Here is a 13,125-nt window from a genome sequence, read left to right on the forward strand (position 1 = left end):
TGATTCTTTGTTTAGAGAGCTTGTTGAGGTGATCATGGTCTGTTTCTTTATGTGACTTGATATTGACTGTTGTCTCTGAGCCATCTATAAGCTATCATATTAGTTTATTTTATGTTTGCTTACTGTATTGTAACTTTTTGCTTTGTTTTGTTTTGATATGCCCAGATGGGTTGCTTGAGTGAGCTAGCTTGATTATTTTCACCTTTGAAGCTGTGATGTCCTGTCCCCAGATTGTTAGAGCTGTTACCAGGAGGTATATCAGTCTAGGAGTCCATTCATTTTTCTTGTATGATTTCAGCTGAGGTGTCCAGGTAGCTGATCATCAAGTGTGTGGTCAGGCTCTGTCTTACAGTCTTAGAGGGGCAGGGGTGATTGGTGTAGGTACTGATATCTGGTTTCAGCAGGGGGTCATGCTCTGAACAATGCAGGGGGCTGAGAATCGTCCCTCATGTGCCTCTGAGGAAAGCGTGTCCCTTTTCCCTAGAGCATACAGATGGGTGGCTTCTGCAGACAGACCATGGCCACCCAATGTTTTTGGTCATAAGGCCTGGGAGGTACCATTTATTCTTGGACCCTTGTCACAGGTGTCTGGGTGACCTGAGTGGAGCCACCAGTCCTTAGGCCCCTGATGTGGTAGGTGAGGACCCTGTTTAATAGGCAAAGCAATGTCAAACATCAAATAGCCACCTCTCCACTGCACAGCTGAAACCATTGTAGTCTGCCAACAAGGGCCTATTCTCCTGAAATAGGCCCACAGAAGTCCATGCAGAGGGAAAAGGTACTCAAAGTCCATGGATTGTTTATGCCTGGACAGAAGCTACTTCTGTCCTGAGCTCCCCAGGTTAGTGGAGCTGGCAAATTATCTTTTCCCCCAACTGCAAATTTGTTCCTTTTCCAAGGCCAGGAGGATGGCTCTAGGTGCTCAACAAGGCCTATCTGAGGCCCAGGGAAATCAACAGCTGCTGAGGTTGGCTTAGGGTCAGTGGGGGAGGGGCACGGTAGAATATATGCAAGTACTTAGCTTTTGCCGAGAGCATCGTTCTTCTCTGGTTCCAGAGGTGTGAGTAGGCTGTGTGGCTGGCTGCTTCTCCCTGAGGAAACTGCGGCCAAACGCTAGTACCAGCCCGCTGCATCCGCTCCTGGGAATGGTGCCAGAGGGTTCCTGGTGATTTAAGTCTGGTAACTCCTCTCTGCTTCTGAACCATCTCTTCCTCCCCCTGCCCCTCAGTTCATTTTCTAACCTTGCCGTTGGTGTTCAGGGCTCCTAGGTTGTCATAAATATACTCGTTTCACTTGTTTTTTTGAGTCTTTGTTGTAAGAGGGCTCGCTGGAACCATCTTTCTATTCTGCCATCTTGGCCCCTCCTTCTGAGAGTTTTTTTATGGCAGAATTTTAGAAGTAATATTGCTGGTTCATGATTCCCATCTTCAAATGTACTGTTGTTGTTAGTTGCCGTTGAGTTGATTCCAACTCATGGCGACCCTACATGCGCAGAGTAGAACCGCTCCATAGGGTTTTCAAGGCTGTGACCTTTCAGAAGCAGGTATTCAGGCCTGTGTCCTGATGTGCCTCTGGCTGGGTTCAGACTGCCAACCTTTCTGTAGTTGAGTTCTTAACCATTTTTACCACGCAGGTTTCCCTCGACTTTACTAGATATTGTCAAATTGTACTCCGAGGCGGGTGTACCAATCAGCAGTCCCCCCAAACAGTTTATGAGAGTCCTCTTTGCCTTAGATCATTACCGACACTTGGAGTTGTCTGTCTTTAAAAATTTTGCCAATGTGGTGGTATATAATACTTTATCATGATATTAATTTACTTTTTACTGATGAATAGTGAAGTTCAATATCTTTTCATATGCTTACTGACGACCTTATTTCTTCTGACTTTTTAGTATTTAGAGTTTTGTGACCAGATCATATTGCTAGAAGATGGGAGAATTTGTGAAACTGGAACACACAATGAATTAACACAGAAAAGGGGGAAATATGCCCAGCTCATCCAGAAGGTGCACCAGGAAGCCACACAGGTGATTCCCAGCCTCCAGTCCTCACTCCCCACAGGGAAGGACATCCCTGCATCTACAGCATGTGCTTTCTCCTCAGAACGTGTCACCAGACATAGCAAAGATAGCAGAGAAGCTGCTGGTGGAAGGTCAAGCTGGGGCTACGTCACAGGAACAGCCTCTCAATGAAAATGCTTGTAATGATGCTGGGAAACCAGGTGAGGATGTCCACATGCCTGCCTGGGTCCCCAGAAGTCTGGCATTTCTTCTTCACCCCAAGACTGGGCCACGTCCCTCACTGTCCAGGATCCTAGACGTTTGCACACACAGGTTATAGATCCAAGTAGTGGAGGGCCATGGGGAAACAGTCAGTGGTGGTCAGGAGGCTTGAAGGATACAGGAAGTGGGTGTTGCAGGGGCACAGCCGATGGTACAGAGAAGAGGCAGGATGGGATGTGTATGGCTTTGGCCCAGAGTAGAGTCAATTTAAGACTTTGCAAGGCATCTGGACATGCATTCATTACACATGTGTTGAGAGAAAAGGTATTGGAGATCAGAAATGAATTGGGTCCAGTCCCTGACATATAGAGAAGTTCATGGCCTTACCGTTTTCTGAGGCAAAGTAGTAGAATGGAAAGACATCCATTTTTAAAGTCAGATGGTTCTGGATTTGAATCCCAGCTCTGCTGCTTACAAGGCTGTGTGATCATGGCCAAGCAACTTAACCTCTCTGAGCCTTCATTGGCAAAAGGGTTAAGTGAGGGTTAAATGAGCTAAAGTGTGGACAGCCTCAGCACAGTACCTGGCATATTGTGAGTATTTCTTCAGGTGAAAAGGTCAGAAATTCATTAGGGCTAATATAATCAGAAAAATAAATTATCAGCAGGAAAGGAAGTAGATCACAGAATGAAAGGAAAAGTTGAAGAGCTAGGTCTTAGCAGTTTTGGGGTCTAAGTAGCAGGAACTGGTGAAGAGTCTTTTTGAAGAACGTTTTCCACCCTAGTGTAAGTTCTCACAAGATTGAAATTCAGGAAGAAAGCAAATACCTAATTGACCAGTATGGGCCATGTGACCACCACTTGGCCAAACCAGGGTGAGGCATCTTGATTGACAGTCCTCCCAAGACTGAGCTCAATGGAGGAGGAGTGGTCTCCCGTGGAAATACTGGGGTGTTGTTATTAGAAGCAGGGACAATGCCAGGCATTAACAACAGAAGTCCACCACTATCTGGTTGTTGTTGTTATTATTAGTAGTGGTAATAGTAGTGTTTAATGGTGTCTCCAGGTACTGGTCTTGGTGCCCTGCTCTAGGCCAAAGGTCTGCCTGGGTTGGTGTCACGGCTGTTTCTTGAGGAATTGTCTCAGAAATGTATCATTTTGCACTTGATGCAAAGCATCTTGTTGACTGTCTAGGTCTGCCATTTTTCAGATGAGGAAACTGGGAGGTTAAGTGATTTGTCTGAGATTGCCCAGTGAGTTAGCCATGGTGACAGTTCTGGAGCCCAGGGATTCTGGTCCCAGGTCTTCATTCCCTCCTGCTTTCTCTCTCAACCATCAAGCACCTGGAACCCCAGGCCCTCCAGGGTTTATTGAATGGCTCTGGAGTCCATGTCAAAGTTATCTTCAGCATGGTATTCCTGTGGAGAACCTGCTGGTTAAGGCCAGGCTTGGGTGGGCAGTGCAGCTGGAAAAGGGTCAAAGCCAGGGGCAGAATGCTGTGCCAGGACTCTCCTTGATCCCCAAAGATACAGGTGGTTGGGCAGCATAACCATTTTTTTCCTCTTTTACCCTCACCCAGTGCTGGAGAATCAGCTCACAAAGAAGGAGAAGATGGAAGAAGGTTCCATGAATTGGCGTGTCTACCACTACTACATCCAGGCAGCTGGAGGTACAGTCTGTCAACTGTCCCATGCCAGGCCAGGGGCTCCTTCAGACCAGTCCTGCCCCCGAGCTGGTTCAATTGGAACAGGCAGCATTTTGGCCTGGATGTGCCTGTGAGGAGTAAAAATGGCATGGGGGTCATGTCTGACGTCCTCTAACTTCATAAGTGGGAAGGAGAATCAAGATCAACAGCCCAAGGCAGATTCCTATGAAGCAGAGGTTGCACATGCCTCCTCTTGCCACCATCTTTACCAATTCTGACACCATCGTCCCTCCCATGGCACTCTCTACTTCTGTGCTAGATTCAATAATTCATTGCAATAGCCACAAAGAGCTCACAGACAATACTCACAATTATGGGGTTTATTAGGGCAGTAATAGGTTACAATTCAGGTTCAGGAGCACTCAGAATATAATTTTAGATCAGGGCAACCTCTTCTCAGGTGTGTCTGCAGTCAGGTCTCTCTCTGGACCCTTGGCCTCTGCCCTGCTGGAGTAAGTGTTACAAAGCACTTTTAGCTCTGCTGTTAAGTGCCCTGAGGAGCCCCACTTTGCCAGTAAGCCTCAGCCAGAAGAGACTCAGCTTTCTCATTCCGTAGGCCAGGAAGCCCACTGCACCATCTCCTGCTGGTCTCTCCTGCTACTGTTTCTTTGTTGCCACTTCCCACCATCTTCAGTGTTATAGCTCTCTCTCTCTCATTCTCGGTCTCCTGGTTCCAGGAGCTTCTCCTTGCAGAGATCCTGGGTCCAATGGACACACTCCAGTCCTGGCTGTTCTTTGTTCGTGGTAATGAGATCCTCAGTCATCGGTCTCTCTCTCTCTCTCTCTGTCTTTCCCCCACCCCAGTTGATTAGAAGGCAGCTAACAATGTTAACAACAAGACCCTCTAAGTTGCGTAGACAAAGTCAGTTTTAGTTCTTGAGAAATCATTGGAATAAGTAAATGAATAATTTCTTTTATAAGGATGGGCACAAAGCTGGTTCCTATGAAGCTGGTTCCTATGAAGCTGGTTCCTACGAAGATGTCCCAAATATCCAACTTTTCCAAATTGCTGTACCACTCTATCATCTCTAACATCAACTCCTCCTCCTCCTCTCAGTACTCTCCCTTCCATCTTTGGGTTCCATAATTCACAACATCCCCCAGAACTCACAAATCACAAACCTGACAAGGAAATGGCTCCCAGGGTTGTAGAGGCTGGGGGTTTCCAAACCCGTGTGTGAGGCGTAGGTTTCTTGCAACTCACATGGCTGCCGAGGCTGACAAGCCCAAACCAGCAGGTCAGACCACAGGCTGCTGGCTAACAAGGCTGCAGAAGCTGGTGAATCAAGTCAGATAGGTTGCCAGCCCATGGAACTGCAAAAACTGGCAAATCCCAGATTTGGCAGGTCAAATGGTGGGCCTCTGGCTCAAGTCACAAGAACTGAAAGTCAGACAGTAACAAACTGGATGTGCTATCCAAAGTCAGAGAGAGAGAGAGAGAGAGAGCCCTGCCAGGGCACGCACATGTATATATTGGATGCAGGCCACACCCCAGGGAAGGGTGTAACTTGAGTAAGGGTGGGAATGGAGTCACGCCTTCCTGCATGGGTATGACTCAAGATACACCCCACACAAGTCCTACCTCATTAACATGTAGAGGTCAGGCTTTACAACACGTAAAATGAAGGGCAATTAGGATAATTACATCAGATCACAAAATGGAGGACAACCATAGATTACTGGAAATCATGTCCTATCCAAGTTGAGACATAACCCCAACCATCACAGGTTCCATATACCTTATTTATACAGCCCCACTTCATCACTGTGTGAGTCACAAAGAGCATGGCTAAAAAAAAAACTAGACAGGCAATATCAAGTAATTCATCGCACCACAGAGGTCCTGCGAGTTGGTACAGAGACGCCATGCCGTTTGCGGGCTTACCTTGCACAAACCCAACCATACTCGGTAATTTTACTGTCAGAGCTGATTCCGAAAGTTATGCTTTCATGTGTACTCTTTATTTCAGTGTTTTTCAAACTGTGGATGCTGACCCATTGGTGGATTGTGAACAGCACTCAAAGAAATACACAGAATAGAATAGGATAGAATAAGACGGGTGTAATGGGATGGGATAGGATGGAATGGGATGGGACGGAACAGAATGGAATGGAACAGAAAGGAATGGAACAGAACAAAATAGAATAGAATAGAAAATATCAGCATGCATTGATTTTTGGCAAAACTTTTATTCTGGTGTGTATTAGGTGCAATTTAAAATGTATTTCTTAAGGCAGACAGTAAGTAGATGGTTCAAAGCTGCTACTTTATTAAATGGTGTACCTTATCGTATACATTTATAAATTGGTACACATATGATTGTACAATGTTGTGAATACAAAACCAGGTATATAGTACTGTATTTTTTAAGCAATTTAAGAGATTTCCCAGAGTAACTTTGATTGCATGCCAATTTTTACTGTTCATTGACTTTGGAACCTAAACTTCTGTAAGGTGTGTCCCCTCTCTACCTGTCTGAGGAAGAAGAGGTAGGCTGTGCAAAGGGGGTTGCCAGCCCCACCCTTCCAAAATGGGCCTGGCTGCAGCAGGAGAACTTCAACTGTTTGTGAAATGCATGAATTCATCAAGCAACCAACTTACATGTGTTTATACAGGACCTACTATGTGCCAGGCACTGCACCAAGCTCTGGAGGGGACAGGATATAAGTCCTCCAAGACCCAGGCCCATAATCAAGCTGGAGAATTAGGACGTTTACATCCACCAGATAGAGAATAGCTTTGTGGCCAGGCATAGTCTTAGATGCCATCAAACAAGAGGTGGTCCTTGGTGGCTCCTTGGAGGAAGGGTAGAATTCTGCAATAGGAATGTGGGCATGGAACACAGATTGTGTCGTTAGGTGGAGTGCTGGGGCAAGAGGCAGGTGCTAATGGAGGAACGCAGCCTGGGTTTTCCCACTCTTGACTTTATGACCCCAACAAACCAGGGTTGGAATCCCAGCTCCATCACTCAGCAGCTCTGTGTGATGGAGCAAGTCAGTAGGGACAGCAATGCTTTACTCGGAAATAATGGATATGGAGGTGTGTTTAGCACCATGCCTGGCACATGGTAGACACAGCATACATGGTAACTTATTTTAAAAACTGAATCCTTGGGTCCTGCCTAAGAGAAACTAACTTCTCTGGAGTGCTGCTTATGTGCCAGGCTGATCTCTCACGGTCTTCAGAGCAGTTTTGGGAGCTGGCCTGGCCATCACTATTTCACAGGTAAGGAAGTGGGCAGCCACTGACATTTAGTACCTTGCCTAGGGTCATACAGCTTGGAAGTTGTTGAGCCAGGATTTGAACCCAGGGCTCTCTGATCTTGGAACCAAGCTTTTCCCAGGCCTCAAGGTGTCCAAAGTGGATAAAGATCAGGGAGACCCAAGGATTCAGGACCTAGGATGGCTGAGCAGCCTTGTCAATAGTTGCCTCACCTCCTGCCATGGCCCCAGGTATTGTTCAGCATCACCTCCGTCTCCCTTCCCAGGTTATGTGGCCTCTATCATGGTTTGCCTTCTCATGGTGATGTGCATTTCCCTCTTGACCTTCACCTCCTGGTGGCTGAGCTATTGGTTGGAGCAGGGCTCAGGGGTGAGTGTCATGATGGGGATGGGGTGTGTTTCTGTGGGCTTGCGTGGAGTGGGGTTGCATCTTTCTTTTTGGGGTGCTTCCTGTCTTCTTCCCACCAGGGCCAGAGCATGGGCTAGGGGCCCACATGGCAAGCTCAGTGCCTGCCGTTGCTGAGTTCGCAAAAGCTGCTCTGAAGAGAAGCTCTGGGAGCCAGGACACCAGGGTTCTCTCTGGATTCTGGCCTCGTATTTACAGAATGGGTCGTCACCTATTCAGTCTGGTTGGGAGGCACCTAAAAGGCTTCTATCCCTGAACAGGCCTCCAAGAATGCTTTACATTCCATGTTAGTGACTGTATCCCTTTGGATCCAGCTTTGCTTCCTCAATATGCTTTATTTAAAATATGCCCCTGCACTTCTGGGTGTGGGAGCTGGGAAGCTACTGTGTGCCAGGCTACTTCATTCATCTTCCCAACCACATTCTGAGGTAGGTATCAGTGTTCCATTTTTCGTATGAGGAAACTGTGCCTGGAGAGGGTAGATCATGTAGATAAGCAGTAAAGGAGCTAGGATTTGAACTTGGTGCTCTGAATCTAACCATGCTTTCCCAAATGCCCCATTCAGTTAACTTTTTGAGTCACATGTCAGGCAGGACTTGGTCTGGAAACCAGAGACAATCTATTTAGAGTTGGAAAAGATTTTCTATAGGAAGCTAGAGGCTTATACACCATTAGAAGGGTCGGGGGAGGGAAGGGAAGCAGCCACCAGGGACCTCAGCAGCAGGCCGCATTGAAGTAGGTGTTTCTCAGAAAGATACCTGAAAGCCACCAACAAACTCCATGTCCCATGCTCCTGCCCCTAGTAGACACGAAGGTATAATCACTTCTTCCTCTTCTGTTTGAAATTTCCTGTGAGTGGCTTTCCTTGGAGGCCTCTAACCTGACATCCAGTTCCCAAGCTTCTGCCTGCATCACAGGGGATGATGGAAAAGAGTGGCAGGGATGATGATGGACGGGAAACCAACTCAGACTTCTGACGCCATAAACCAAATCAAACCAGTTGTCGTTGAGTTGTTTCCAACACATGGTGACCCCACGTATGCAGAGTAGAACTGCGCCATAGGATTTTCAAAAGCAGATAGCTAGGTCTTTCTTCCACGGTGCCACTGGGTGGATCTGAACTCCAACTTTTTGTTTAGTAGTCCAGCGCTTAACCATTTGTGCCATCCAGGGACTCCCTGTACCGCACAGAGTGAACTAATTTATCCAGTTGTTTTCTACCCTGAACGGAAAAAAGCAGCAGCATTAGGATGCAGGCTGCCTTGGGGTCAGGACCCATTAAAGAGGGACAAACGGAAGTCATGATGGTAGCAGTGCTGAGCGTAGACTAATCACTCCTGGGTGGAGGGACCATGGGGTGGAGGGAAACACTTGGGGGAGGGGTCAGGGAGACAGCCCCATTAATCTGCTGATGTAGTGGTCCAGGGGATGGATGTTGTTGCTGGGTGCCATGGAGTTGATTCCGACTCGATGAGACTATGTGATGGAGTAGAACTGTCCCACAGGGTTTTCTTGGCTGTAGTCTTTATCTAAGCAGATTGCCAGGTGGTTCTCCTGTACTGCCATTGAATGGGTTTCAACAGCTGACCTTTCAGTTAGCAATTGAACACTTAACCATTGCTCCACAGGGCTCCTTAAAAAACAAAACAAAACAAAAATCAAACCTGTTGCTGAAAGTTGATTCTTAGGGAATAGACAATGAGGGTCTAATCCAGAGCCTCGGCAGTGAGGATAGAGAAGAAGGGAGAGTAGCAAAAGCAGGGAGCAGAGAGGTTTTAACATAGCGGTTCGCATTGTACCAGCCACAGAATCTTATGTGGCCCCAGGCAGAAGGAGTTTTCTTCCCACTGAATTTCACCCTGGACTGATATGGTCTGACTGGTCGTTCTTTCCTGAAGACCAATGGCAGTCGGGAGAGCAACGGGACCAATGCAGAGCCGGCTGACCTGCTGTACAATCCGCAGCTGCTGTTTTACCAGCTGGTGTATGGCCTCAGCACTCTGCTCCTATTCTGCATAGGGATCTGTTCCTCGTACTTTTTCTCCAAGGTCACGAGGAAGGCGTCCACAGCCCTGCACAACAAGCTCGTCATCAAGGTAGGGTTGGAGGAGCTGGACGTGGCCACAGGCTGAGCCCTGACCTTGCCTGGCTTGTTTGGTCACTCTTGTGGCACAAATATACCTAACAAAACATTGGCCAGCTTAACAGCTTTTGCATGTATAATTCAGTGATATTGTATAATACATTGTCACTATCCTTTTTGAACTATTTCCCCACCGCTAACATAAACTCTGTGTCCCCTAAAGTGTAACTGACCGCACCACCCCCCCCTCCCGCCAGCCTCTGGTAATCACTAATAAGCTTTGGTTTCTATTTGCCTATTTCATATAAGTGAGATCACACACTCTTTGTCCTTTTGTGACTGACTTATTTCACTCAGCGTAATGTTTTCAAGGTTCATCCACGTCATAGTATATATTAGGACATTTTTCTTTGTGGCTGAGTTATATTAAATTGTATATAAATACCATGATTTGTTTATCCATCCACCCGTTGATGGACATCAGAACGTTTCTACCTTTTGGCTATTATGAATAGCGTTGCAATGAACACTGGTGTACCGAGCCTAAGTTTTTTGCAAGTGCCTTCACTGGGTGGGTAGGGAGGAGGCCAGAGAATGAGGTGATGCGGGGAAGCTGTCTTGCTGCAGAGAGTATAATCCTAAGAGCTCAGGGTCCCTTGTTGGTGGATGGATGGCCATACCAACGCTGGCCTCTGTTGGCTGAGCACTGTCACTTACAGAGTGACTATGATCGTCCCATGTTCCCTTTGAAGTGGTATTATTATTCCCATTTTATATATGAACCAAAAACCAAAACCCAGTGCCGTCAAGTTGATTCCATCTCATAGTGACCCTATAGGACAGAGTAGAACTGCCCCATAGAGTTCCCAAGGAGCACCTGGTCGATTCGAACTGCTGACCCTTTGGTTAGCAGCTGTAGCACTTAACTACTACGCCACCAAAGAAAAAGGAAATCCAAAGATGTTGAGAATTTTGCCCACGTGTGTCATGCTTAGATGCCAAATTGTCTGTGGTGTCATCTTACCTCTTGGAATTTTCATTTCTATCTCTCACTTAAACCCGTTGCTGATGAGTCAATCCCGACTCATAGTGACCTTATAAGATAGAGTAGAACTGCCCCATGAATTCGAACTGCCCACCTTTTGGTTAGCAACCATTGCTCTTAACCACTATGCCACCAGGTTTCCCTCGCTCACTTATCAGATATTAATTGAATACTTACTATGTGCCAGGCTCTGTGCTGGGCTTTGGGCTTACAGTAATGACTGAGCGATGCACGTACGGTTCCCGCCCTCATGGGCTTATAGTCCAGTGGGGAGACTGACAGGCAAATGGGCTGTTGTCATACAGTGTGCCAGTTTACCACAGGGCGCAGGATACAGGGCCAGGAGAACATAAGAGAAGAGGCTCCTGACTCTGACTTAGGAGTAGCAGAGGAAAGGGAAGGGTCCAAGAAAGCTTCTTGGAGGAAGTGACCTCTTGGCTAAGACTTGAAGGTTGAGTTGGATTTAGCTCAAGACTAAGGCTGGAGGTGAACAAAAGCAGAGTGTTTTCTGGGAACTGGGAGGAGTTCAGGAAAGCTGGACATGGAGGCATGGAGTAGGGGTTCTGAGAGAGTCTTTCGGGAGGTGAGGAGGGGACCTCTCATTCCTCCTAGATCGAATGGAAATCGTATTGCCCTTAAGAGTCCTGATTTCGGGATGCTGAGGTGGAGGCATTTCCCCACAGCGCGGAGAAAGCAGTTGGCTTGTCGGAATCAGAAAGCAGGAGAGGAAAATTCTTCCACATGCTGGTACTCTGTCAGCCCTTGATGGTGGCCCCAACAAGATGGTCTCTAGGGTTCTTTTGATTCCACACTCCGTGATTCTAGAAATATCCAGTGCCCAGGCCTCAAAGTGATTTTTGATATTATCATCTTGAGAAATGTTCACGTTTCCTTCCTGTTAAAGAAAAAGTATTTCATATTTAAAATGTTTTCCCTTTCCCATTCCTTTCATGGATTTACTGATTTTGAATGTACCTTAATAGTTTTAGATAATCACAAGTAAAGGACAAATCTCTGAGAAAATTGACTTAACTCCAAAAAACAGCAACACGCAAAACAAAACAAAAGCTCTGAATTACTCCGACCCATAGGAGGCCGTGAGAATCACTTTCCCGTGTATTCCCTGTTTTCCCTCATCGTTAATTCAGGTGACCTTGGCCTCCCGCAAAGACCGCTTACTCGCACCACAGCTGCCCAGCTGAGCTGCGGCCAGCTGCTCCTGTGCCCACTCTCCCCACTGGCCCCTGGCCCTCAGGTGTGCAGAGTCCTCAGGGAGTGACTGTTTACCCCTTGAACCCTCACAATGATTGTGACGGCGCTGACTGCTCTAGCTCAAGTATTTGACAAACGATTCCAGAGATAAAATAAAATACATTTTAGAGGCAGAAAAAGCAAGAAAGCTCCTAAGCAAGGAAGCTCTGACCCTCGCTATCCCCTCCCCATCACTTAGCAAGCCAGAATGACAGTGGGCTACACTTGGCCAGCAGTGTCCAGGCACCTGCAGTGACAGCTACTTTAAGGGACACTTCGTGGTACAAGTTTTCACTAGTTTTCCTGGTACTGTCAAGTTGGTTCCAACTCATGGTGACTCCATATGTGTAAGAGTAGAACTCTGCTCCATAGAGTTTTCAGTGACTGGTTTTTGAAAGTAGATTGCCAGGCCTTTCTTCTGAGGGACCTCTGAATGAACTTGAACCTCCAGCCTTTCGGTTAGCAGCTTAGTATGTTAACCACTTGCACCATCCAGGGGCTCCAGTCACTAATTGTCAAAACGCTCCCCCAATTCTTTCCACCCTCCCTCACCCTTCCAGTAGTTTTAGCCTTAATAAAAACAAACAAACATACTATTAACTTCTGTTCATTTCTTTTTCTTGTGTTACAACTTGAGAAATACATGGGGAAATGAAGGTGGTCTGTGAGTGGGCTCTGTGAGCCTTTAAGAATGCCTTCTGTGAAGAGCGTGGCTGTGCTGGGGGTTGGGGAGGACTTGGTGGTGGGGGGGAGTCCCATTCCAGCCATGATTTTGCCATTGTTTGTTTGAGTGACCTTGGGCAAGTCACTAAGCCGTCTCTCCTTCCTTGGGCCTCAGCTTCCTCATCTGTGAAATGAAGGTGCTGGACGAGACAATTTTGTTAGGGTTCTTTCAGTTTGAAAAGTTCTTTGACCTTCAAAGGGCCTCAAGCCCACTGGACATGCCACCTAAAAAGAGGCCATAAAACCCCCAAAAACCCAAACCTGTTGCCATGAGTCAGTCCTGACCCGTGGCGACCCCATGTGTTACAGAGTAGTTGCCGTGAGTCAGTCCTGACCCGTGGCGACCCCATGTGTTACAGAGTAGAATTGCTTGATAGGGTTTTCTTGGCTGTGATCTTAACTAAAGCCGATTGTCAGGCCTGTCTTCTATGGCACCACTGAGTGGGCTTGAACCGCCAACCTTTAGG

General features: G+C 47.0%; 1 protein-coding gene across 3 annotated transcripts in view; it reads left to right on the forward strand.

Annotated features, from left to right (window-relative positions):
- ABCC11 (ATP binding cassette subfamily C member 11) overlaps window positions 1–13,125 on the forward strand; it is a 95,953-nt gene that overhangs the window by 54,866 nt on the left and 27,962 nt on the right. For 2 of the 3 annotated variants that reach the window (XM_049864925.1, XM_049864926.1), the window contains exons 15-19: window positions 1,895–2,029; window positions 2,106–2,202; window positions 3,803–3,892; window positions 7,417–7,520; window positions 9,455–9,652. In XM_049864925.1, coding sequence (XP_049720882.1) covers window positions 1,895–2,029; window positions 2,106–2,202; window positions 3,803–3,892; window positions 7,417–7,520; window positions 9,455–9,652 — 624 coding nt within the window. Of the gene's footprint in view, window positions 1–1,894; window positions 2,030–2,105; window positions 2,224–3,802; window positions 3,893–7,416; window positions 7,521–9,454; window positions 9,653–13,125 lie in introns of all 3 variants that reach the window. The other variant, XM_049864924.1, reaches the window with a different exon arrangement.

This window comes from Elephas maximus, chromosome 21, assembly GCF_024166365.1.
Source record: "Elephas maximus indicus isolate mEleMax1 chromosome 21, mEleMax1 primary haplotype, whole genome shotgun sequence".
Lineage (NCBI taxonomy): Eukaryota > Metazoa > Chordata > Mammalia > Proboscidea > Elephantidae > Elephas > Elephas maximus.